Source organism: Schistocerca piceifrons, chromosome 8 (assembly GCF_021461385.2).
Source record: "Schistocerca piceifrons isolate TAMUIC-IGC-003096 chromosome 8, iqSchPice1.1, whole genome shotgun sequence".
NCBI classification, from domain to species: Eukaryota; Metazoa; Arthropoda; class Insecta; order Orthoptera; family Acrididae; genus Schistocerca; species Schistocerca piceifrons.
In genome coordinates, this window is record NC_060145.1 from 111,103,325 (window position 1) to 111,127,168 (window position 23,844).

The window sequence follows — 23,844 nt, forward strand, 5'->3', positions numbered from 1 at the left end:
CAATGGCAAGGAAAGTGTTTCTGAAGAAGAGAAATTTGTTGACATCGAGTATAGATTTAAGTGTCACGAAGTCGTTCCTGAAAGTATTTGTATGGAGTGTAGCCATGTATTGAAGTGAAACGTGGACGACAAATAGTTTGGACAAGAAGAGAATAGAAGCTTTCGAAATGTGGTGCTACAGAAGAATGCTGAAGATTAGATGGGTAGATCACATAACTAATGAGGAGGTATTGAACAGAATCGGAGAGAAGAGAAATTTGTGGCAGAACTTGACTAGAAGAAGGGTCGGTTGGTAGGGCTGAGACATCAAGGGATCACCAATTTAGTATTGGAGGGCAGCGCGGAGGGTAAAAATCGTAGAGGGAGACCAAGAGATGAATACACTAAGCGGATTCAGAAGGATGTAGGTTGCAGTAGGTACTGGGAGATGACGAAGCAAGCACAGGAAGGAGAAGCATGGAGAGCTGCATCAAACCAGTCTCTGGACTTAAGACCACAACAACAACAACAATGTAAGTCTGGTATGGGGTCCACTGAGACCTTGTGAGACCCAGTGAGGAGCTGCTTGAATACAGAAACACCAGCACAGTCAGGATTCATCTACTGGCAATAATGACTGGAGGGATTGGCAACGTACTGATCACACGCCGCACGATCATAGATCGCTCTTCGTACCGCCCTGTATGCAGCAGTCAGCCTGTCAGAACAAGCCTAAGGCCTAATCCGTGAATGGTGTTTACTTTGCACTGATGTGACGAAAGTCATGGGATACCTCCTAATATCGCATCAGACCTCCTTTTGCCTTGCGTAGTGCAACAACTCAACAAGTCGCTGGAAAAGCACTGCGAAAATATTGAACAATGCACCATCTATAGCTGTCCACAACTGTGAAAGTGCTGCCGGTGCAGGATTTTGTGCTCTTGATTATGTCCCATACATTTTCTATGGTTTTCATGTCAGGCAATATAGATGGCCCAATCATTCGCTGAAGAATATTCTTCAAGCCAATCGTATATAACTGTGGCCTGGTGACATGGCACACTGTCATCCATAAAAATTCCATCGTTGTTTTGGAACATAAAAAGTCCATGAATGGTTGCAAATAGTCTCCAACTATTCGAACATAACCGTTTTCAGTCAATCATCGGTTCACTAGGACCAGAGGACCATCAGTTTGCACAGTGCCTTGTTGATAATTTCGGTCCATGGCTTCGTGGGGTCTGCACCACATTCGAACCCTACTATCACCTCTTACCAACTGAAATCGGGACTCGACTAGGCCACGGTTTTCCAGTCATCATGAGTCCAATAAGAATGATCCCGAGCCCAGAAGAGGCGCTGCAAAAAAAACAAAAAAAAAAAGGCTCTGAGCACTATGGGACTCAACTTCTGAGGTCATTAGTCCCCTAGAACTTAGAACTAGTTGAACCTAACTAACCTAAGGACATCACACACATCCAAACCAGAGGCAGGATTCGAACCTGCGACCGTTGCGGTCTCACGGTTCCAAACTGCAGCGCCTAGAACCGCACGGCCACTTCGGCCGGCAAGGCGCTGCAGGTGATGCCCTGTTAGCGGCGGTCACGTCAGTCGTTTCTTCCACAGCACTGTCCTAACGGATACGTTCGTCGTACGTCCTACATTCCTTTCTTTTGTTATTTCACGCAGTGTCGCTTGTCTGGTAGCGCTGGCAACTCTACGCAAACGCCGCTGCTCTCCGTCGTTAAGTGAAGGCCATCGGCCACTGTGTTGTGCATGGTGAGAGGTGATGCCTAAAATCTGGTATTCTCTCGTGTCCCAACAGGGAGTGAGATTGACACGAATTGCATTCGGTTCGATCTTCGCGAAGAGTAGAAGTAGGCGCAGGTAGCTTCTGCAACTCTGACAGCTAGAAGGAGCAAGGTAATGCTAAGGTGCAGGATACAGAACTCAGTGAGGAGTGGTTACTGCTGCAGGGTAGAATTCATAAGATCCCTTATAGTGTGACAGCTGAGAATCCCTACTGGCACTATCTTGCACTAATTTCTGTCAGTTGTCTGGAACTATCTCCCTCGTTGCTGCGGAGCCGAGTACCCCACGTCTGCTATAGAACGACACAGGTTCCGTGTTGGTATGTTCAGCAGATCTCGACTGACTATAGGGTCCTCCTGACCCCCTATTTATACTACCTTTGTGCATCACGGAAAGCTTCTAGAATGTTCTATACCTCCTCCCTGGAAGCTGACCACGTAAATGGTATATTTCCATCATCGTCTGATGTGAGAAAGCTACTTTGATCCCTGTTATGCATTCAGCTACAGCGTCCAGCTTGTCACGTAACGCTATTTGTCTCCTGGCGCTGCTTCGCCAGCGCTGGCCCGTACCATCGACAAATACTGTCGCACTGCTTCCATCCTGGACCTTACGCCTAGCTGCCTTTCCCGCTGAATAAGTCCTAATACATTTAATTTGTACTCATCGCTGATTGAGATTCGCAACAATTCTCGGTATACTCTTGACACCGTGGCTCTCACAATATTCAGTTCCCTAACGATTTCCGAAATGTGTCGAGCTCCAACTACCACTCCATGTTAAAAGTCTGTGAATTCCTTTCTTGCGCCCATAATCACGTTGGACATATTTTCATATGAATCACTTGATTCGAATGACAGCTAGGTTAATGCACTGCTCTTTTATACTTTGTGTACGCGATACTAGAGCCATCTGTATTTGTGTATATCACTATCCCATGACTTTTGTTACCTCAGTGTACTTTACTTAAGGCACTTATCGTAAGGCTGAACACTTTTCTTTGAGTACAATTATACAGTCGTAGAATTATGCCATGAACAACCTCCGACGTCGACTCAGAGATTTTTGTCGCTGTGAATTTCTGCGACGGCAGATTTTCCCACAGTTTGGGTCAGTACCGATAACCACTGAAAGCTAAATCAGTGTTGCAGGGAGGATGGTCAGCGAAGTCCTATTTCAAACTTAAAGAGTTCTCAATTTTCGTGGCGGTTTCTGGATGGGTAAAATCACACTGTAACGCAACCTGTCTTACCGTTCATTTTGAATCGCTCTTCGAGGCTTTTTCGACGTTTCGCTATGTAACCTTCAAATGCGTTTCGTTTCACAGAAGTGACCAGCAGCATCTCCTTCATATCCCAAATGATACTGACTTTCTTCAGAGAAACGATCTGGCTGCACTACAGTAAGAGCCTATTCCGCCGCATGCCTGTTTGTCTCGACGTCCACATACGAAACCCACATCTACACAGTTGTAGCGCCTGTGTACCGTAACAGGAACGTAAGAGCCAAACTTATTTTGTGGCTCTTATGATCATCAGTAACAAAGTAGGGAAACAAGCGAAAGTAAAACTTTCAGAAGTCTGAACACTCACGTACCACACCGTCAAAAAACGCTTGTAGAAGTTGAGAAAAATAAAAGGAAGGACGATTAGGATTTAACGGCCGTCGACGACGAGGTAGTTGAAGAAGGTACACAAGGTCGGAATGGTGAAGGATAAGGAAGGAAATCGGCTGTGCCCTTTCTAATGAACTATCCCAGCATTCGCCTTAAGCGAATTAAGGAGATGACAGAAAAGCTGAACCTGGGTGGCCGGCTTCCTCTCCAATGCAAGACCAGTGTCTTACCATAAACTTGAGAAATACAGCCCGATGTTTCCAGAAATGTGGATCGTCTGTTTTCTCTCTATGTTTCATGTCCTTTTTGTACATCAGTGGCTATCAAACGGTCATTCACTCCCAGCCTGTTCATGAACATCACTTCGCTCATCTGGAAATAAGTAGCGCCATTGTATCACTGCAGTGTCATGATTAACATCCTCTCGAAAAAAATGTAAAAACATCTTGGTGAATGTGGGTTTTATTCATTGCCGGCAGGACAAAACAATGATGAGCCAGAATATGAAGGCTGTTTTTTTTTCAGACTTCTATCGGTAGCGAAATTAAAACCAGAGAAAATCTAATGAAGCTTTACACAGATTTGTTGTACAGCGTCTCTGGTATTCCTGTCTATTGTATCACGTCACACATTTCGGTGATGAGCGCTCAGCGAGCACATAAAGATGCTTAGAAGAATAGTGTCTCCCGCCAAGAGGAAGGGCATGTAGAGGACATTAGCCCAATTCGATGCAGCCCTCATAACGTGTCATGCATTTCCCTTCTTCATGACATTACTCGGCACACGCTTCAAGTGCAACGATGATGTTCCTTGCAGTGGTTTCGATAGGAAGTGTTTGATGACTCACCATACAGCCCAAACTTGACTTCCTCCGATTTTCATGCACATGATGAACCACTGACTATGAGGGCATAATTTTGGCACAGACAATGAGCTGCAAACCAACGTAGGGAGTGGCCGGAAATAATAGGCGACTGCTTTCTATGACGAGCATACTGGGACATTGGTACCATTCTATGAAAATATGTAAGCCAGAGTGGCGACTATGCACAGGAGCAGCTGGAAGATTTAGCTATGTGGTGCAAACACTTTTAATTTTCAATGTGGTTCTTTTTTATGACCGATCAGACCTTGAAAACTGTGGGGTCACTGCAGTTTCTGACCAGAAATTGCCGGCCGTTGGTGGCCGAGCGGTTCTGGTGCTTCAGTCTGGAACCGCGCGACCGCTACGTTCGCAGGTTCGAATCCTGCCTCGGGCATGGATGTGTGTGTTGTCCTTAGGTTAGTTAGGTTTAAGTAGTTCTAAGTTCTAGGGGACTTATGACCTCAGCAGTTGAGTCCCATAGTGCTCAGAGCCATTTGACCAGAAATTCGCTGACATCAGGATTAGCAATTCCCTATCTGTAGTGTCATGTTACAGTTGACACATTGGGCATGGCAATTTCGCTGACATCAGTGTCAGTACTTCATCATATCCAAAGACATTCTGGGAATCCTATTGTGCTCATGTCACTGCAGCCGTCATATTTCACTGACACCAGGAGCAGCATCTCCTTATCTCCAAGGTCATTTCAGGAATCACGTATGGCCACATGCACTGGGAAACCAGACATCATACTCCCCTTCTCAGCAGCCAATGGCATGCAGTTTTTAATTTCCTTCCATGTGTGTTGTCATATTCTGTCCAGCATGAAGCACCACCTGCCCCTGCCCCCATCCCATTTCTAATGCATAGCTGGCTTAGTCCTACTGTAGTCACTCTGTTTGCAGATTCGTGGCGAGAATCGACTGCAGTTCACATGTTTAGCACTACATTCACACTATTCATGGGAGCGAGATTAAACTCTCAATCCCAGGCAAATGGACCGGTCTTTGGTTCCCCAGCATGACCTTTGAGATAACTAAGTGCTGATGCTGGTGTCAGCGAAAAATGGCAAGTGCAACTACATGAGCATGGTGGGATTTCTGGAGTGGCCTTGGAGATAAGAAAGAGCTGTTGCTGATGTCAGCGAAATATGACATGAACAGTTGTGTTAGCTGTAATATGCCACTGCAGATAAAAAAAGTGCTGCTGCTGACATCAGCGAATTCATGACAGGAAACTGCAGTGACGTACTACTGCTCCCCTCGTATGTCAGGATATGAAAGACAACATGCTGTCATGCGTTATTCTGTTGAGAGATTCATTTGAAATGCGGTGTGGTGCCATTGCTGTTTCCATTGTTGTCGTTAGGTGCATCACTGTAGATGTGCCTCTCTTGGCTGCTGCATCTTGGAAATGATTGCCGTGCTGACTGCCTGTGGTGTTCCAGACGTCGTCTTGCTGAAAGCCAACGCGTTTTCTTACTCAAGCAATGTGACATGGCTGTACGGGCCTATGCTGCTCAGGGAATATATGTGCCCTCTAGGGCAGTAATAACATGGTGCCATTCAGATCCTGCGTGGCATTGAATATGGCCTTCCCCAACTAATCGATTCCATTCTTGCATGACAGTCGCTAGATACCAACACCCATGAGCAGAAATATCGAAGAATGATAAACTGGAGTCTCGAGAGGCCACGATCCTGCAGTAAGGATGGGACATCGGCAGATATATAGCGATTTTCGACATAATTAAAACTATCAGTTTCAGTATACTGGAGCTAAAAATTTTGTTCCAAAATTCACGTTAATAATAACTGCACATATTGTTTAAACTGTGAAAAGCGAGATTTATGAATTAATAAACAATTAATTAAAATCAAATTTAATTATACATTGTTTTACATATAAATAGAGAAATTTTGGGAAAAAATTAAAAGAAGTTATCAAAAAATAGACAGAAAAAACCACTGGAAATACGGATCACATAAATGAAAAAAATACGAGTTCTGAAACTTATTTTCTAAAGAACTTGAAATATTTATATATTTGCTTGTTGGCATGTTCTGCTTTTAATCTACGTCTTTGAACAGAAATCAGTCCACCAGCTTTCTAAAATATTCTTTCTGCAAGAACTGGACTCCCTACAGCAGACAAATAATTTCTAGTTATCTGATAGAGACTGGAACTATCTTGAGATATTTCCCTCCATATTGTGAATAAGTTATCTCGCAACCATCCAGTGTGTGATATTCATAAGCACATTGATAATTCTAGAGAAGTGTCTACAATTATTCTCTTTTTTTTCAGCTTTCACATTTCGAGTATTTCTGCCAACCTCACTTTCGAGGGAGAAGAGTTACGAAAATACACAGCTAATAACAGTCAAAATTTCTATGAGAACTTCAACGTAAAAAACTGTAGGTTCCTTCAGTTTTTTTAAATATTCCAATATGAAAAAGAAAGTAGAATTGAAATTTCTCTGTTATGAGTTAGATGATGATAATAATAATATCCAGTTATATCGCCACAATATATTGATGTCATCGTCAAGACGTATATTTCAGTATATCGCTGTCCATATCCCAACCCTATCCTGCTGCTGTTGGATTCCGACACGTATTGTTAGGAGTTTCTCCTTTTACACAAGATATAACTCGAGCTTTTCACAAACTATATTCAAATGCAGTTTCTGAACCAGAAATCCGCTGTGTGGTTATGCTGAAACGCCAATCATTTATACATGGTGTTTCAGAAGTAATGGTCAATATTCAGGGATATACAGGAATGATCATTCTAAAGAAAAAAGTCAAGTAAACATGGGTTCTAAAACGCATACCTTAAGAGCTGTGAGAAATTCTTGATCTTCCATACTGTGTACTGAATCTCTTCTACTGCAAGCAGTTTGCTTTCCATATTTTGGGAAATTGTAGTATGGACCAAAACAAGAAGAAAATGTCCATTAAACATGTGCTCTAAAATGCATACCTTAAAAGTTATGAGCACTTGTTCATTAAAAGAGTTGTGTTTCAAAGTAGCGAAGATGAACAAATTCTCATAGCTCTTAAAGTATGCATCTTACACCACATGTTTACTGGACTTTTTTCTTATTTTGGTCAGTACTACCACTTACCAAAATATGGAAAGCAAAGAGCTGGCAGTAGAAGCGATTTGTTTCAAAGTATCGAAAATCAAGAATTGCTCATAGCTCTTAAGGTATGCGTTTTAGAGCCCATGCTCCCTTGACTTTTTTGTTTCGAACGATCATTCCTGTCATACCCCTGAATATTGACCATCACTTCTGAAACACCCTGTATATCCAAGGAAGTCCCCAGAGAAAATAAAAAGCAATCGGAAGATATCTTATTTTTATGACTAATTTAACCTAGGCGTCCAAAAAGAACACAGTCACTGTTGACCAATGGGCATTCAGGAAACAGCAACAATGTTTTGTCTCTGTCAACCGTCAAAACCTTCCTGAGCAGAGCGTATCCCTGCGCAAGGACAAAACAGAAAGCGACAACGCTCGCTTGCAACAGCTGTCCGTCATCTTAATGAAAGTTATGATCTCTAGCAGCGGAAATGATATTTTGGAACAAAATCTATATGGAGGAAAAATTAACATGGTGCATCTCTCAGTTCTGTAGGTGAAGGAATGCACCGGTGTCACAGTGCTGACTACTAAAACTGCAAAACCACGAACGAAGCTTGCTACAAACGTCAAATTGTGACGGTTTTGGTGACTGAAAGAGACACGACGCATTGTTTCATTTTTCTGAATGCCTGGTGGCCAACAAAGACTGTGTTCTTATGGTCCGTCATAGTTAAGACATAAAAATAGGGGACCCAGAAGGTCGCTTCAGGTTCGTATTACATCGTACAAGATATTTGTCAAATGTGAAAGGGTCCTGTAGCCACCTTTCATTAGTCCGGTAGCCCAATTTCACAAGTATTTCTCTTTCTTTTCCTTGTTTCTCTTTTCTCTTTAATCTCATAGTGGCGTGATTGAATGAATGTGGTTGTGTGTCACGTTGCTAGACGGTGGCGTAGTCTGCTGCAGAAAGTCTGCGATAGTCGTACAGATTCAGCAGTACTGGTACAGAACAGCCAACTCTCGTAGTGGTCAAGTAGGCAAAGAGGTTTGCGCTACTTGTGAGAAATCCACCTGCGTTAGGTTGGTGGCGGAAATGGCATCTTTGGGCTTTCCGGTCCACACGGAGCGTGGAGGAGGCTGGAGAGGAAAAAGGAGGCAGTCTGCCGCCGGTACGGGAAGCGTCCACAGCTGTGCTCCAGTCGAAGAAGGATGAGTTAGACTGACCGCGTGGCGCGTTGTTACTGGGCGAGGGGAGAGCTGTTAGCTTTTGGTCTCGCTTTTCAAATCTGGAAGATTGCTTTGCCTTGTCGCAGCAAGGAATGCAAAACTTTGGCAGATTTTTCCTTTAACAAATTTCTGTAGCAGACTTGGATCCGCCGGAAGAGCGCCACACAAAGGTGTCGATAAGAAGTGAGCACTCGCTTCTGTATGAATGTCTGTTTGCCTTCAGCTGTGCCTGCATAAGCTTTCATTTTTCTAAATATTTAGAGCCTTGCCTTCTCGTAAATTTTCCTTGCTTTATGTGTCTTTCGTCCGTGGGGAGCCAACCACGTGGTAGAACATTATAGTTGTTGGGCTACCGGCATCACTAACTGTCCGATCGCATGTTTGTTTTAGATAATGTTAACATGATTGTGTGATGTGATATTGTTGAAATTTGGGCACTATACCTAGAAATAGCGTCTCCACAAACCACGTGTTATCAGGAATCGTGTATATGCCTCACGTCCTTATCTTAGGAATAAATGATTTTACCTACAATTTTCTCTTGTGTTCCTAGATTACGTTTTTGCACCTAAGCCACTCACCTCGTAGCTTTCCCATTAGCACATCCAATGCGTTTCCTTATGCACAGGTCCAGTGATTAGTCTCCTCTTGTATTTTATAGCAAATGCTTTAGATTAAGTCATATTTTCAGGTGTGTTGCTGGGAGCTGATCTTATGCAGTGTCAATGCATTTCCTATTTTATTTTAAATGTTTGATTGTCGTGAACAGTGCACAGGCAATACTATTAATTACATCGTATCCGCTGTGTGCGACCTCACAACGTATGCATTTTTGTGAGTTTTTGGTCTGTGATCAAATTAATTTATTTTCCGACTCGACCAAACCTTCGATTAGTTGTATGGTTAGAGTCGGTGGCGACCCTAATCTTCTCAAGTTAATTTCATAAGCAATAAGTATTTCCATTCCCAATAATAAGGAATAACCCGTAGTAACAGGTTAGTTACAAATGTGGTACATAATATCTTTGACTCTGCACTGGGACATTTTTACAATAAATTTTATAGCAGTTGGAGAGTGATACCATCTCTCCTGAAAGCTTTGTTAGAGCAATGTTCATTCCCAACCATTGGTTCTCTATTTCGAAGTAATCTGCTTAGAATCCTCTACCGTCAGTACAAAATGGCTCTGAGCACTATGCGACTTAACTGCTGAGGTCATCAGTCGCCTAGAACTTAGAACTAATTAAACCTAACTAACCTAAGGACATCACACACATCCATGCCCGAGGCAGGATTCGAACCTGCGACCGTAGCGGTCGCGCGTTTCCAGACTGTAGCGCCTAGAAACGCACGGCCACTCAGGCCGGCTACCGTCAGTACAACTTCGGCTATTTTCTCCTGGCACTGCGAAGCTTATTCTTTTAACCACCACCAAGGTATTTTTCGTAGATTTCTCTTTTACGTAATACGATTTTTCTAAATGTAACCGTGATTTGTTTACAAAAGAAAGTGTGTTGAATTTGGAGCGAATGTAGGCAATGAAGAAACTTGTCCGAAGTTACAAATGCTTGAACCAATAACAAAGAAGGACTTCATTGTCATCATAATGATGTGTATTCTATATGAAACGACTGTTGTCACCGAAGGACCTCGGATTCGTTGGCTACTAAGACCATTACTGCACATTCACACTTCTTGGTTTCTCCACTGGCCTTCCATTCAAACCTAGACCTCGAAATACAGTACAAATAAGTACGTCACCAAACTCGGGATCTGGCGTACGAGGGATGGATACTACAGTAGGGCCTATTTAGCCAGCATCGGCTTCTATAAGCTACAGTTCAAAAACAGTATAGTCTTGCTACGATTCACAGTGTCTTTTATGACCCCATAACAGAATGTCATTTGAAAGGTGTTAAAATGCAAAATAATCATTTAACATTAATTGCATGTTGGCAGAATGCAGCCAACATTATTCAGCTCCTGGTAATAAACCACTAATTGCAGTACGCGTCTGACTGTAGTCGATTCGCATGCGAAATTCTCTGAATATTTGACAATGGTGGACTCAATATGGACTGTTATCCAGTGGTGGACAATACATTTTTTGACAAAAGATTTTTTGCTCAAGTTGTTAAATCAACTTCATTCTTAACACAGTTTGGTACTTACCATTTTTGAAGGAGTGCTGCTTGCAAACACAATTTCATCTCACAGATGTTACAATGTCTCAGAGATATTACAGTCGCACATTGCTGGTGGACGGTACGAGCGTTGACAACCAGACGATTCCCACTTTCCGAGCGTCCATTTGTGGTGCAGATTTATGAGACCGCTGTACGGTGTACAATCCGAGGCTATAAATGCACGGGCTAAGAACGGGCCCGGCGATATTTTAAAAATATCACTACAAATAAAGATTTTTGTATTTGTATGTGAAGTATTCTTTTTCTTTCCACAGCACTTATTTTCTCTAAACATATGTGTCAATACCTGACGAGATTGAAGTGGTGTCCCATGGCGTTGACCATTGACCAGAGGTCGACAACGATGGCTTGTTCCGGTCACGAGAATATCCGATTACTTCACGTTGCGTGTGAAAAACTGGAAGTCGAAATTCGATATCGGGCGTAACAGTTGTGCATAGCTTTGTTCTGTGCTCATTCTTGTGTTTATTTAACACTGTAGCCCTGATGGATTTCAACAATTATTCTGGTACTGCAAACGGTCCTTCAATACCGCAAAAAAGTGTGTAGTCAGGAGTGGGAAAATACTGCAAATTATTAAATTCTGGTTGTTTCCAGATTAATTCAACAGAGGGCGAAGCGTAAAATTTGTTAAGAAGTATTGTTTTTAAATAAGCCTATTTAAAAATAAACCTACGCAACAAAGATGAAAAAGCACATTTTCAGCTGCCAGTCAAAGAACTGAACAGATTTTTTTGTTTGCAAGACTTTCTTGAACATGTACTAAATGTGCAACCATTATTAAAAATGTCGTTGCAAAAAATCAGGTGGAGGAATTGACAAACAGACTCCGTTCATTGAAATTAAGTATCTTAATTGAAGAGTTCACTGACGAAGGAACCATAGTATGTCCTAGCATCGTGGTTACGTATTTTGACAAACGCTCGAATAGAACACGTTTATTTATTCGTCAAATAGAAAGGAGTGAAAGTTTTAGAATTTGAGAAATATTTTTGAATCTGGAGAGAATGAGAGGGCCGGTTGACAGTTTGTTTCGTTGTGTTCAAATGGTTCAAATGGCTCTGAGCACTATGGGACTGAACTTCTGAGGTCATCAGTCCCCTAGAACTACGTAAACCTAACTAACCGATGGACATCACACACATCCATGCCCGAGGCAGGATTCGAACCTGCGACCGTAGCGGTTCCAGACTGAAGCGCCTAGAACCGCTCGGCCACCACGGTCGGCGTTTCGTTGTGTCAATAACTCCATTACACGGGGTAAAAACATCCTAAAAGGGTTATTGACTTTGAAGGAGGTTGGTGCAATGTGTTGATGGTGTAGCAAACACCGTAATGACTCATTTTAATGAAATCGCTGCAGGTACAGTGGTGACGGAATACCTTATCTCACCCAAAGTATCCTGATATCTGTTAATGGACATTAATATGGGATGTGTTCAACCTACGCCTTTACAACGGTTTGAACTCTGCTGGAGTCACTTTCAGTTATTTGTCTGAATGTCGGACGTAGAATGTTGAATAGTTAAGCGAATCAATCGTTCGTTAAGCTGCTTATTCACAGAACCCCTCATCTGTAGCAGACACGGTGGTTACCGTTAAATACTGTTGGATTGAGGATGGTCCAGCAGTGGGATACATTATGTGTATATTCTTAGATAGAGGATAAGTTATTAGCCGTTGAATAAATCCGTAGTTTTATGAATGATTTTTTTCCAAAATCTTTTTCACTTGTTTTTAATCTAGGTATTCTCCTGATTCACAGCTGTTAATCAGTAATTTCAGAGCAAATTATGTTATATTGACTGAAACGTTTCATTATTGTAAAGACCTTGTGTTATTTTTATGGATTAGTCCTATGCGATGAAAATTAATATGTTTGGAGATGATCCGTCTAGAAACTACAGATATGTTTCATGTACAGCAATGTATTTAGACGTGGAAACGTTCACATCAGTTGCGTCCCTAGAAGTTGCCACATTTTGTTCGAAGTTACAGAAGCCTTATACCGTCGATGCAAAGCAGGTTTACGGCCGTTTGTGGAGCCAAGCTGAGAGGAGCACCGAAGTGTAGGATTTGCATCCAGTGTGTATCACAATTAGCAGTGAAAAGGAAAGGGGTAAAAGAGTACAGAGGAAACGGGGGAGGACAGGAGCCAAATGATAAGTCGCTTCTGTGGAAAAAATGTTCTCGAATTGGTCCTGCTTTGATGACACATTACTGCCTCTCCTCCTGCTTAACAATGCAATGTCAGATATGCAATGGGGCGTGAATCATACTCTTCTGCCCCCTCTTCTGCCAGGGCTGCGCGGAGTGGCCGCTCGGTTACAGGCGACATGCCCCGGATTGCGCGGCCTCTCCGGCCGGAGGTTTGAGTCCTCCCTCGGGCATGGGTGTGTGTGTTCGCATAAGTTAGTTTAACTAGTGTGTGAAAAATGAAATGAAATGATCGTATGGCATTTATTGCCGGGATATCCCCTTCGGGGTTCGGCCGCCGTATTGCAAGTCAATGATGATGAAAATGATGATGAAGGGCGCACAACAGAATCGAACCCGGGTCCTCTTGCGTGGTAGGCGTTAACGCTACCGCTGCACTACGGCGCGGACTAACTAGTGTGTAAGTCTAGGATCTGATGGCATCATCAGTTTGGTCACTTAGGAATTCACACACATTTGAATTACCAGGAATGGTTTACGAAATTCAAGACCCACAGCTGTCTATACGAGGCGTGTTAGAAAAATAGTGAGTCTCGCAACACAGAGCGATCTGGCAACGTAGTATTGTTCTACTTCTGTAGACTGGTGTGTTCATCCCTTCCAGATGCTGTCAGATTTTCAGCTGCGTGCGCCAATCATGTGAATTTTGAGAGCACCATCAGTGAAGTTGTGTTTTTGTTCTGTGCTTCCAAAATGGAACAGCGGAATTTAGAGCAATGCATGTAATCAAGTTTTCTGTTAAACTTAGGCAATCCACGAGTGTGATCTTTGAAAAGCTGAAACAGGCCTATACAGGCCTGGATCTGAGGGGGGGTGGGGGGTGGGGACAACGGGGGTACCTGTCCTGGTTGGCAATTTCAGGAGGCACCAAATTCATATTCTTGAAGGAAAAAAAAGACCTTCTTTCACAAAGCGCCTAGCATCCAGCGCACATTGGTCTGTCGATTACTCATATGATTTTGAAACGCATTCCTTTTGCTCTTTGAACATTTTTGAACACACTCCAAGTTGATTTCTGAACGAATCAAAAGTTGCTTTTTTAATATCTGCAAAGTGTACCCGATGTCTCTGCCACGGGAATCCCCACTGCATCTAGAAACAAAAAACGTTACCGCAGACGAAAGGGGACGAGGCTGTACGAGATGAGCCGAATAAACCCGAACAGGTGAACGCAAAATCGCTGTATGTTTATGTGGTTGACTGGGTGTGCCAAAAATGATCATCGTTGTTACAATTACTAACGAAATCCATAGAGAGGAAATGAACGGCTAACAGAAATAACAGGTAAGAAAGAATAATTATCTTCTCGGTGTATAAAAAAAAAAAAATGAAAATTTGACAGAAAATGTTTACCAGATCGCTACATCACTAAGCGTCAGTTGTACAATCTTCGGCTAGCAGCCGCTAAAAGTACATTTCTCGGAACAGCGCGGAAAACGTGTTGTACGAACATGTAATAACGCCTAACCGGAGAATAAACGCGGGGTAACTAAACCGGCGATTCTGGGAGAGTTAGTGAAGTTAACCGGAGAATAAGTTTTGACAACGCCAGGAATAGTTACAGAATTAGTGATGACAAGATTATTTGTTAGAACGAGGAAGGGGGAGAAACGGGGACATCACACAAATTATATGGAAGAACATGACGATTTCACAACTACTTTTCAATCTCATGTGTCATGTGTGTGAACTTGGAGCGTATGAATGAAATGTGAAATTTATTTCCCAACATAAAACTTTTTGCTTGTAGTAGGCTTAATAGGCATTTGATATTGGTAATTCGTGAATTATATTCTGTCGTTATTTATGTAAAGGAGGCACATAAAAATGTCCATTTATGCCAAAGCAGTCTCGCTTATTTGGCGAGTTACAATTGCTGCAATATTAGGAAGATGTATTTCGTTTTACTTAACAGACAGTGACAAAATAGACGTAATCAAATCCAGAAAACACACCAGTCTTGGGTATTATTCGCATTAAAAGCATTTTCAGTGTTAGACAACGACATTTTGATTTTTGATGTAGCAAAGCGTTTGACGAACTTTGATGACGTAATAGATTCTTTCGCAGAAAGGAAAGTATGCCTTGTAAACCTGTTGCAAGACTGGAGAGAAAAAATGTTGGAACCTAAGAATTGAAGAAATGTACACTGTCTTGCTTGACTCTGTTCCTTACTGGTTTAATGTTTCCTATATTTAATTTTATGTCTCACAAAAGAGAAAGTTATTAGCTAATAGGCAACAAAGAGTTCATATTTTTTGAAGAGTTCTTAGTCTTCCGGTTACAAATAATTCTAACCAGTTTCAATTGTGAGATTTTTTTAAAGGGGGGTAGGATGTCAAACCGGCCGACAGGGAGCAGGAGAGACACCACGGGACATTTTAATTTCCACTGTCATAAATATAGGTTTGATGACTTCAGTTACAAAATATATGTGTTTGAATTCCCCAGAGCGAAATACAGTGACGTGCGATAGAAGAATGCTGTGTGAGAGAGGCACGGCACTGCACTTTGGCACACTAAACACCAGTTAACATGTCCTACATTTCCTCGGACATATATGTTTTATATATCAAACTCTTCAGAAAGATCTGCGCTACAAAATGAATATATTTTCGAAAAATAGATTTTTTAAAAGATTTTGGCGTCCCATCTCAAATGCTCGAGGGGGGGCGCCTCTACCAAGTTTATGCCTCGGTTCGGAAATATCGTAGATATAAGTCTGGGCTTATGGGGAACATTCCCTATCAAGAACACGAGTTTCTGCTGACGCAAATCATTTTTGGAAGGTATAGAACGCGTTAAGACTCGTTGACGTTGGAACAACATCTTGCAACATTGTGGAATGCAACAGTGCCGCGTGCTACAATGACGCACTTTGTCACATGATTCCTGCTGCATGGTCAATACCGTGCGTCATGTTGCAAGCTGCCGCAATGTGCCGTAGCTAGCTCCCGAGCTGAGCGGTTTCGTGTGCAACATTTTCTGTGCGGAAGCGCTAATTTCGAAAATGTGGAATGGTCGAACGAGAAGCATTTAACATTCATAAAGAGCTACAGACAAACTGAGGTTCTGTGGAATGAACGTGAAAGTAATTATAAAAAAACCACGTGTAGGAATGGACAGCTCAGTTGTATCTCGATTTCAGTAACTATTCATATTTCCTAACTGACTGCTGTAGTATATCAATCCGTAGCAACAAAATTATCAGTAAGTATATTCGTAAAATTGTTGCAATGAAGAGGCTTCTACCAAGTGCGGCTGATCCCGGCGGAGGTTCGAGTCCTCCCTCGGGCATGGGTGTGTGTGTTTGTCCTTAGGATAATTTAGGTTAATTAGTCTCTCCCTCGGGCATGGGTGTGTGTGTTTGTCTTTAGGATAATTTAGGTTAAGTAGTGTGTAAGCTTAGGGCTGATGACCTTAGCAGTTAAGTCCCATAAGATTTCACACACATTTGAACATTTTTTGATAGATGTAAACAGTAGTTTCAATTTACATTTTTGCTACAATGGACCACACGAACAAGTTTGTAGTAAGAAAGTAACTAAACAGTTTGAGTTCATCTAGATGATCCTATTTATTTACGTAAATGAATATGCATTGCAGTACTAACATAATTAATATACGTTGGTGCGGGACAATACTATTGGTATCTCTCTTGCCACTCAACCTTTCCATGTGGTGTCATAAAATATTCTTTGAATTCTTCTCGTACTGCCAGTGCATCACATGAAGGTCTTCGAGATACCTTTGATAAATTCGTTAAGCCTGTATAGTGGTGACTAACTTCACGCTCCAAGAGTAATTACGCCCTTATCTATGTCTTCTGTGTCCAAATTATGTGGAGGTGAATAAATAGTTCTGGACGTTAAAAAATTATGGAGATACGTACGAGCTTTTGTAACTGTTTCAGCGTTCTCAACTTTAAGTAACAATGGCTTCCTAAGCAATCTAAAAACTGAGGACACTATTCCGAAAGCGTTTTCGACAGTACGTTGTGCGCGAGAAAGTCGGTAATTAAATATTCTTTCCTCCGATCTAGGTAACTGTCCAGCAAGCGGTTTCATTACATTTGTGGTCAATGAAAATGCCTCTTCCGCTAATAAAACATATGGTGTCAAATTTTCTTCTTGGAAGAGATTCTGGGGGATGAATGTTTAATTTATTTTCCATTAACGTTTTATGAAACGAAGTGTTCTTAAAATCTTCTCCATCTGATAGGCGGCCCTGACAACCAACATGCAAATATTGAACGCAGTAATTTGCGTCTGAAATAGCCATAAGGACGATGGTCAATGTTTTTCTGTAGTTAATATACTCACTTCCAGTATTGGCAGGGCATATAATCTGCGCATACTTGCAATCTATGGCTCCTACATAGTGAGGGAAGTTCCACTTCACTTCTAAATTTCTGGCAACATTCTTCAGTATCATTTGGAATCTGAAAAGTTAAAACGTTATCATTACTTTCCCTATTTTTTCAGAATGACGACACAAGGGATACAGTAACAAAACAAAAGATGAAGAAGCAAGTCAGCCTTCTGAGTAGCCGCGTGGTGTAGGTCGCTTTGCCACGGTTCGCGCGGCTACCCCCCCCCCCCCCCCTCCCGCCTCACCCCGTTGTAGGAGGCCTCCCTCGGTCTTGGGTGTGTGTGTGTGTTAAGGGACCGATGAACTCAGCAGTCTGGTCCCATAGGAACTTACCGCAAAAACAGAACAGTTGAAAATGAAATTCGCTCTGGAAGGCCACCAGCTTCAAAAACCAATGAAAGCGTCGAACGTGTGTGTTGTCTTGAGAGTTCAGACTGATGTTTAACAATGAGGATGATGGGTGACCTGTTAAACATAAACACTTTCACTGTACATCAAATTTTGACCTCAGTTTTGCACATGCCAAAGGTTTGTCTCAAAATGGTCCTGAAAAACCTGACAACTGAGCAGAAAGGCAATCAAAGAAACGTGCATGATTTTCTTGGAGGATTGCCGGATTTTTGAGTACGATCCTGAGACAAGGCGGCAAAGTGATGAGTGCCATACTAGGACATCTCGACCGACAAAAGCAAATCGTAGATCAAAACAATGCTAATCTGCTTTTGGGCAGTAGGGTTATCGTGAATAAAGATCTGTTCCTGCAGGACAAACTGTCAACCAAGCTTTTTTTTTCTACAAAGATGTCATTGAAAGGCTCAGGAAAAGGGTGAATCGAGTGAGACCAGACATTGCAGACAAGTGGATGCTGCATCATGACAACTGTCACACAGCCACTTCCGTTACGGAATTTTTGACCTGAATAGTTTGTTCTACAACCCTCCTATTCACCAGATCTGAGTCCTCGTGACTTTTTTCTTTTCCCGAAATGGAAAAATGTCTTAAGAGGACGTAGTTGTGAGACTCTGGAGAACATTCAAATGAATGTGATCCATGTATTAAAGGCCCTACACGCTGAAGCGTTTCAGCACCGCTGGGGAGAGTGGGAACAAATCTATCGGTGTATAGCTACCGAAAGGAATTACTTTGAAAAGAACAATATTGTTCTTTGAAAAATAAATAAATAAAAACTATGGCAGATAAAAAAACACCTCATTATTTTTCTCACACATCTCGTAAGCCTTTTATTACTACTGTTAACAAGCATCACCATAGTACAAGTCCATATATGAGGTCTGTTCCAAAAATTGCAGAACAGTCGTAATTTCGCACCAATGGATTGTTGGAGCGAAATGCGGTTGGCATCCCTGCACACTCCTGTATTACGTAACTGCCAGAAGTTTCACTGTTGTAACTTATGTCTTGTTATTGGTCAGTACTGTATTGAGTAGGACGTTCTGTTGCACAATTTGCGAATTTCGAGATGATAAGAGTTAGAGCAGCAACGCGTCTTTATTAAATTTTGCGTGAAACTCGACAAAACCTTTACAGAGACACGCCAAATTATGCACGAAGCCTATGGTGAGTGTTTTAGCTGTACACAGTGTTCCGAATGATTCACAGTTTAAAAATGGCCAGACGGAAATTAAAGATGATTTTCGTTCAGGACGCCCTTCGACATCTACCGACGGCGCTCATGTCAGGGATGTCAACGATATTGTTCATGCCAATCGAAGACTGACTCTCCGAGATATTGCAGAAGAATGTAACATTTCCGTTCGATCACGTCATGAAATCTTGACGCAGCATCTTGCAATGCATCGTTTTGCAGCCAAGCTGATCCCACGGCTCTTGCATCAAGATCAGAAAGACCTACGCCTCACATTCTGCGAAGAGCTTTTGGATCGCTCAAATCAGAATGAGATGTTCCTTAAGAGAATCGTAAATGATGATGAGACGTGGGTCTACGGTTATGATGTTGAGACCAAGGTTCAGTCTTCAAAATGGGTCGGGAAAGGTTCTCCAAGACAAAAAAAAGCTCATCAGATCATCAGGTCAGGTCAAATGTCAAAGTCATGCTGATAGTTTTCTTTGACTTTGAAGGAAGTTCATCATGAATTCGTGCCAAGGGGACAAACTGTTCATTGATGATTGTATTGTATTGTGTATCGTATGGAACTGGGGACCTAGAAACGAGAGAGAGGCTTCGTCCCCGCCATAGCCCTCAGTGGTTCACAGCCCCACAACAAGCTACAGCAGTCCACTCACCCCACTGCCGCCCCACACTGAACCCAGGGTTATTGTGCGGTTTGGCCCGCAGTGGACAACCCCTCCCCCCCCCGGGACGTCTCACACAAAACAAGTGTAACCCTAATGTTTGCATGGTAGAGTAATTATGGTGTACGCATATGTGGAGAAAGTGTTTGCACAGCAATCACTGACATAATGTAACTGAGGTGGAATAACGGGAACCAGCCCGCATTCACCGAGGCAGATGGAAAACTGCCTTAAAAGCCATCCACACACTGGCCAGCACACTGGACCGCGACACTCATCCACTGGGTGGATTCGTGCCAGGGACCAACATGCCTTCCCGCCCAGAAAGCAGTGTGTTAGACTGCACGGCTAACCAGTTGGGCTTCATTGATGATACTCTCGGGACGTGTTGCGACGCCAGCGAGAAAATGTGAGGAGAAAGTGGCCTGGAATGTGGCGAGACAATTCATAGCTCTTGCATCATGGTAATGCCCCCACATATTCATCCCTGTTGGTGCGTGACTATTGCACAAAAAGCAAAATCACTGTGCTGCCTCATCCTCCATACTCTCCAGACCTGGCCTCTGCCGACATTTTAGTATTCCCAAAGTTGAAAACCCCATTGAAAGGATGAAGAGTTGCAACGATAGACAATATAAAAGGAAATCCTCAAATGATGGTTCGCGCAATTCAGAAAGAGGCATACTGAGATTGCTTTTGGATGTGGAAATGGTGTTGGGAGCTGTGTATCAGTTTTAGAGGAGAGTGTTTCAAAGGAGACCATGCACAATAAGTGAAAGGTAATTGCCGAAAAACTTTGTGGACAGAGTTCCAGAATTTATTGAACAGACCTTGTATTTTATGCCTATCATGTCATGTGATCTCTATATTGTGATGATGGGTATTAACCGAAACCAGCAGTAGTAATAAAGTACAATTACCATCTGATAAAAAGTATCTGGACAAATTTGAGTCAACTTTAATATGGGGTGTGCCCACTCTTCGCCTTTAAGATATCTTGAACTCAGCTGGGGTCACTTTCAGTGACGTGTCTGAATGTCTGTGGAGGAATGGCAGCCCATTTTCCTCAAGAGCCGAAACCAGAGATGGTACTGATGCTGGATGTTGGGGTCTGGAGCAAAGTTGATGTTCTGACTCATCCCGACGATGTTCCATTGTCTTCACTTCAGGACTCTGGGCAGGCCAATCCATTTCATGAATGTACTGTTCATAAACTGTTACTTCACCGACACTACTTGATGAGTGCATTTTCATCCTGATACAACCATCGTCTCAAAACTGTTCCCCTACTTGTCCTACCGCTTTTAGCGTTTTCTTAGCACAACAATGGGACCACACCCCAACAATGAAAAACACTACAATACTGTATCACAATTTTCTCTGTACATCACTGTTGGCACTACACATAATGGCAGATAACATTGTCTAACCATTCACCAAAAGCAAACCCTTCCGTCAGATTGCTACAGGGTATAGCATGATTCATCACTTCAAATCACTTGTGTGTAGTCATCCACTGTCCCATGGTATCGCAGTTTACACCACCTCAGGCGTCACTTAGCACTGAATGTGAACTTGTGTGGCTTATGAGGACCTGTTGTCCATTGTACCCCATTCCTATTATCTCCCTAGTCCAGTTAGCTGGACTACTTGTGGCACTTTACAACTCATGGGTGATTCATTCCACTGATTTCATGCAATTTTTTACAGCCACCCTTGGCAATGCCCGATGGTCCCTGTCCATCAGTACATGTGGTCTGTCTGGTCTTTGTTTAGCTGTTGCTGTTCGTTCACATTCCCGCTTCACATTCACATCACCAATAGTCTACTTGGGCAGACTTTGAAGGATTGAAATGGGTTTCTTATTCAGGTGACATCCAGTTACTAGTCTATGTTCAAAGTCATATAGGTCTCCTGATCGACCCATTCTGCTGTTACTGCTTCTTTATTTACAATTCAATACTTTCCGCCTCTTGTGACATCTAGTTGCAAATTCTGCATTACATAGACATATCTGGATACTTTCAGTCAGATACCATGTAGACTGCTGTGTTTCGTGAATTTAATGACATACTTAACATCTGTTGGCAATTGCCTTAAAAGAAATGCCATCAGCAGTGCCCAGGTGCAGATCCATGAATGGGGGTGGAGTGGGTTGGACCATGGGGATCATGACCCCCCCCCCCCCCCTCCTGCAACATGCATTTCAGTAGAAGCATTTACGTTTTTTGTATATCAATTTTAATTGATGGTTCAGCTGTTATGTTGTGGAGAGGCATAATGTTGCAATTGCATACTGACCTCCAAATCTTCTTTGAACACAGTATACTCACCAATCAATGATATTTTGACACTGTGCACATGGGTATGTGTCTTCTCAGGGCACCCTTAAAACTGACTTCATTTTTATGGATGAGAATGCTTGACCACGTCATACACCGTAGGTGGAAGAGTTCTTGGAATGAGAGGATATTTGGCAAATAGACTGACCTGCCCATTTGCTACCATAAATATCTTAGAAAAATGGGTATTCTGTATTTTCAGAAATGAAATTTGCAGATTTTTTCTGAAACATGATTTGCAATGTCGAAAATGTGATGGAAGAATCCAGTCCTCAAAATAATTAATGTGTTGAATCCAATTAACATGATTTTTGGTACACTAATTTTTGAAAAGCCTTCCTACGTATCTCATATATCTTTCAGCCAGATTACTTGTGGGGTGATGAACTGAAATCAATATGTTATTTATTTTTGCATCTTCAACAAAGATTTTCCAAGATTTAGAAGTAAACTATGATCCATTGTCAGACAGAATAGTTTGGGGCATATTAATTAACAACATAGGTGAAATAGTTCCTTGCCATTTTGGAAATGATCTGTTCACTTTTTGCTTTCTTTAATGGATACAATTTAATAGATTTGAAAAAAATGTCAACTATAATGAAGATAAAACTGACCCCTGTCCTTGTATTGTCAACAGTTATTAGGTCCAATTTCTTGTTTAATAGAATGTTCTGTCTCAATCCTCTCAAAGTTTGGTTACTTAATTTCACTCTCTGACAGTGATCATAGGTAGCAAGTTTCTTTTTGTCTTCTGCCAATATTCTAAAAAGGTATGTTTTCCAGTATTTTGTTGACCCACGGTGTCCAAAGGCTTCCTGTATGCGATTTATTAATGTGTCAATGTAAGGTTCAGGCCACCATCATGGCCAGTCATCTAAATCATGTCTTGGTCTCCTGGAAAAAAAAAAAAAAAAAAAAAAAACTTTGTTGAATTGCTCAACCTTTTCTTCTCCCTTTTTTCCTGAACAACTTTTAAGTAGTTTCAAGTTCTCATCTATGTTTTCATTTCTGCAAATATCATTACATTTTCAAAACTTCTCCCTTGTCTGTCACTCACTTGAAGTACATAATTCTGAATTCTTTCTCCCCTTCCCCACTAGAATTTTCAGAATTTGCTCCAACTTGTAGTCTACAGTTGTGTCAGCTGTGGTATTTTCTATTCCCTGATCTTACCTAATTTCATACTGGTTTAGAAAGATAGTTCTTAAAATTATTAAATGCCCAATAGACATAACAAGTTACTTTTCTGTTACAGTGTAATATTTTTTCATATTTTTGTATTACATGACCTGCAAAAGCAGTTGAATGATGTTCTAGTTTTCTCTTATTTTTTTTGTTGGGATAAATGTGCATCTAAATCCGTATCAGTACTATCTCTCATTATACAAAAGGCCAAGGACGTGTCTGGTCTGTACAAAAGTTGACTTTGGCAAAGTTGTTTTCTTATTTCATCAAATGCATCATTGAACTCTTGGGTCCAAGCCCAAACTGAATTTTTCATTAACAAATTGCATAAACAATTGGCATTCAAAGTGTAAGGCAAATAAAATTCTATAAAATCCCATAAGACTGAAAATGAATTTAGTTGCTTTTTGATATTGGGACCAGGAAGATTCACTATGGCATAAATTTTGTCTTTATGAGGTAAAATTCTCCTTCCAGAAGATCTATGCACTAGAAAGTTCAGATTGCTAACAGCATAGGGCATATCAGTTCAGGCAGGATAAGAAAAAATCTTACCTTCATAGTCTCGGACGTTATTGAATTTAGCATATGTTAAAATGAAAGACTAAGTAAGGAACACATTTTGAAGATGTGAATTTTGGAAAAAAATTTAAAAT

The 23,844-nt window shown here is 41.7% G+C and overlaps 1 protein-coding gene across 1 annotated transcript in view; it reads right to left on the reverse strand.

Annotated features, from left to right (window-relative positions):
- LOC124712108 (galactose mutarotase-like) overlaps positions 1 to 15,914 on the reverse strand; it is a 170,350-nt gene extending 154,436 nt beyond the window's left edge. Inside the window, exon 1 of the mRNA XM_047242406.1 lies at positions 15,891 to 15,914. Coding sequence (XP_047098362.1) covers positions 15,891 to 15,914 — 24 coding nt within the window. The remainder of the gene's footprint in view (positions 1 to 15,890) is intronic.
- Between the last annotated feature and the right edge of the window lie 7,930 nt (positions 15,915 to 23,844).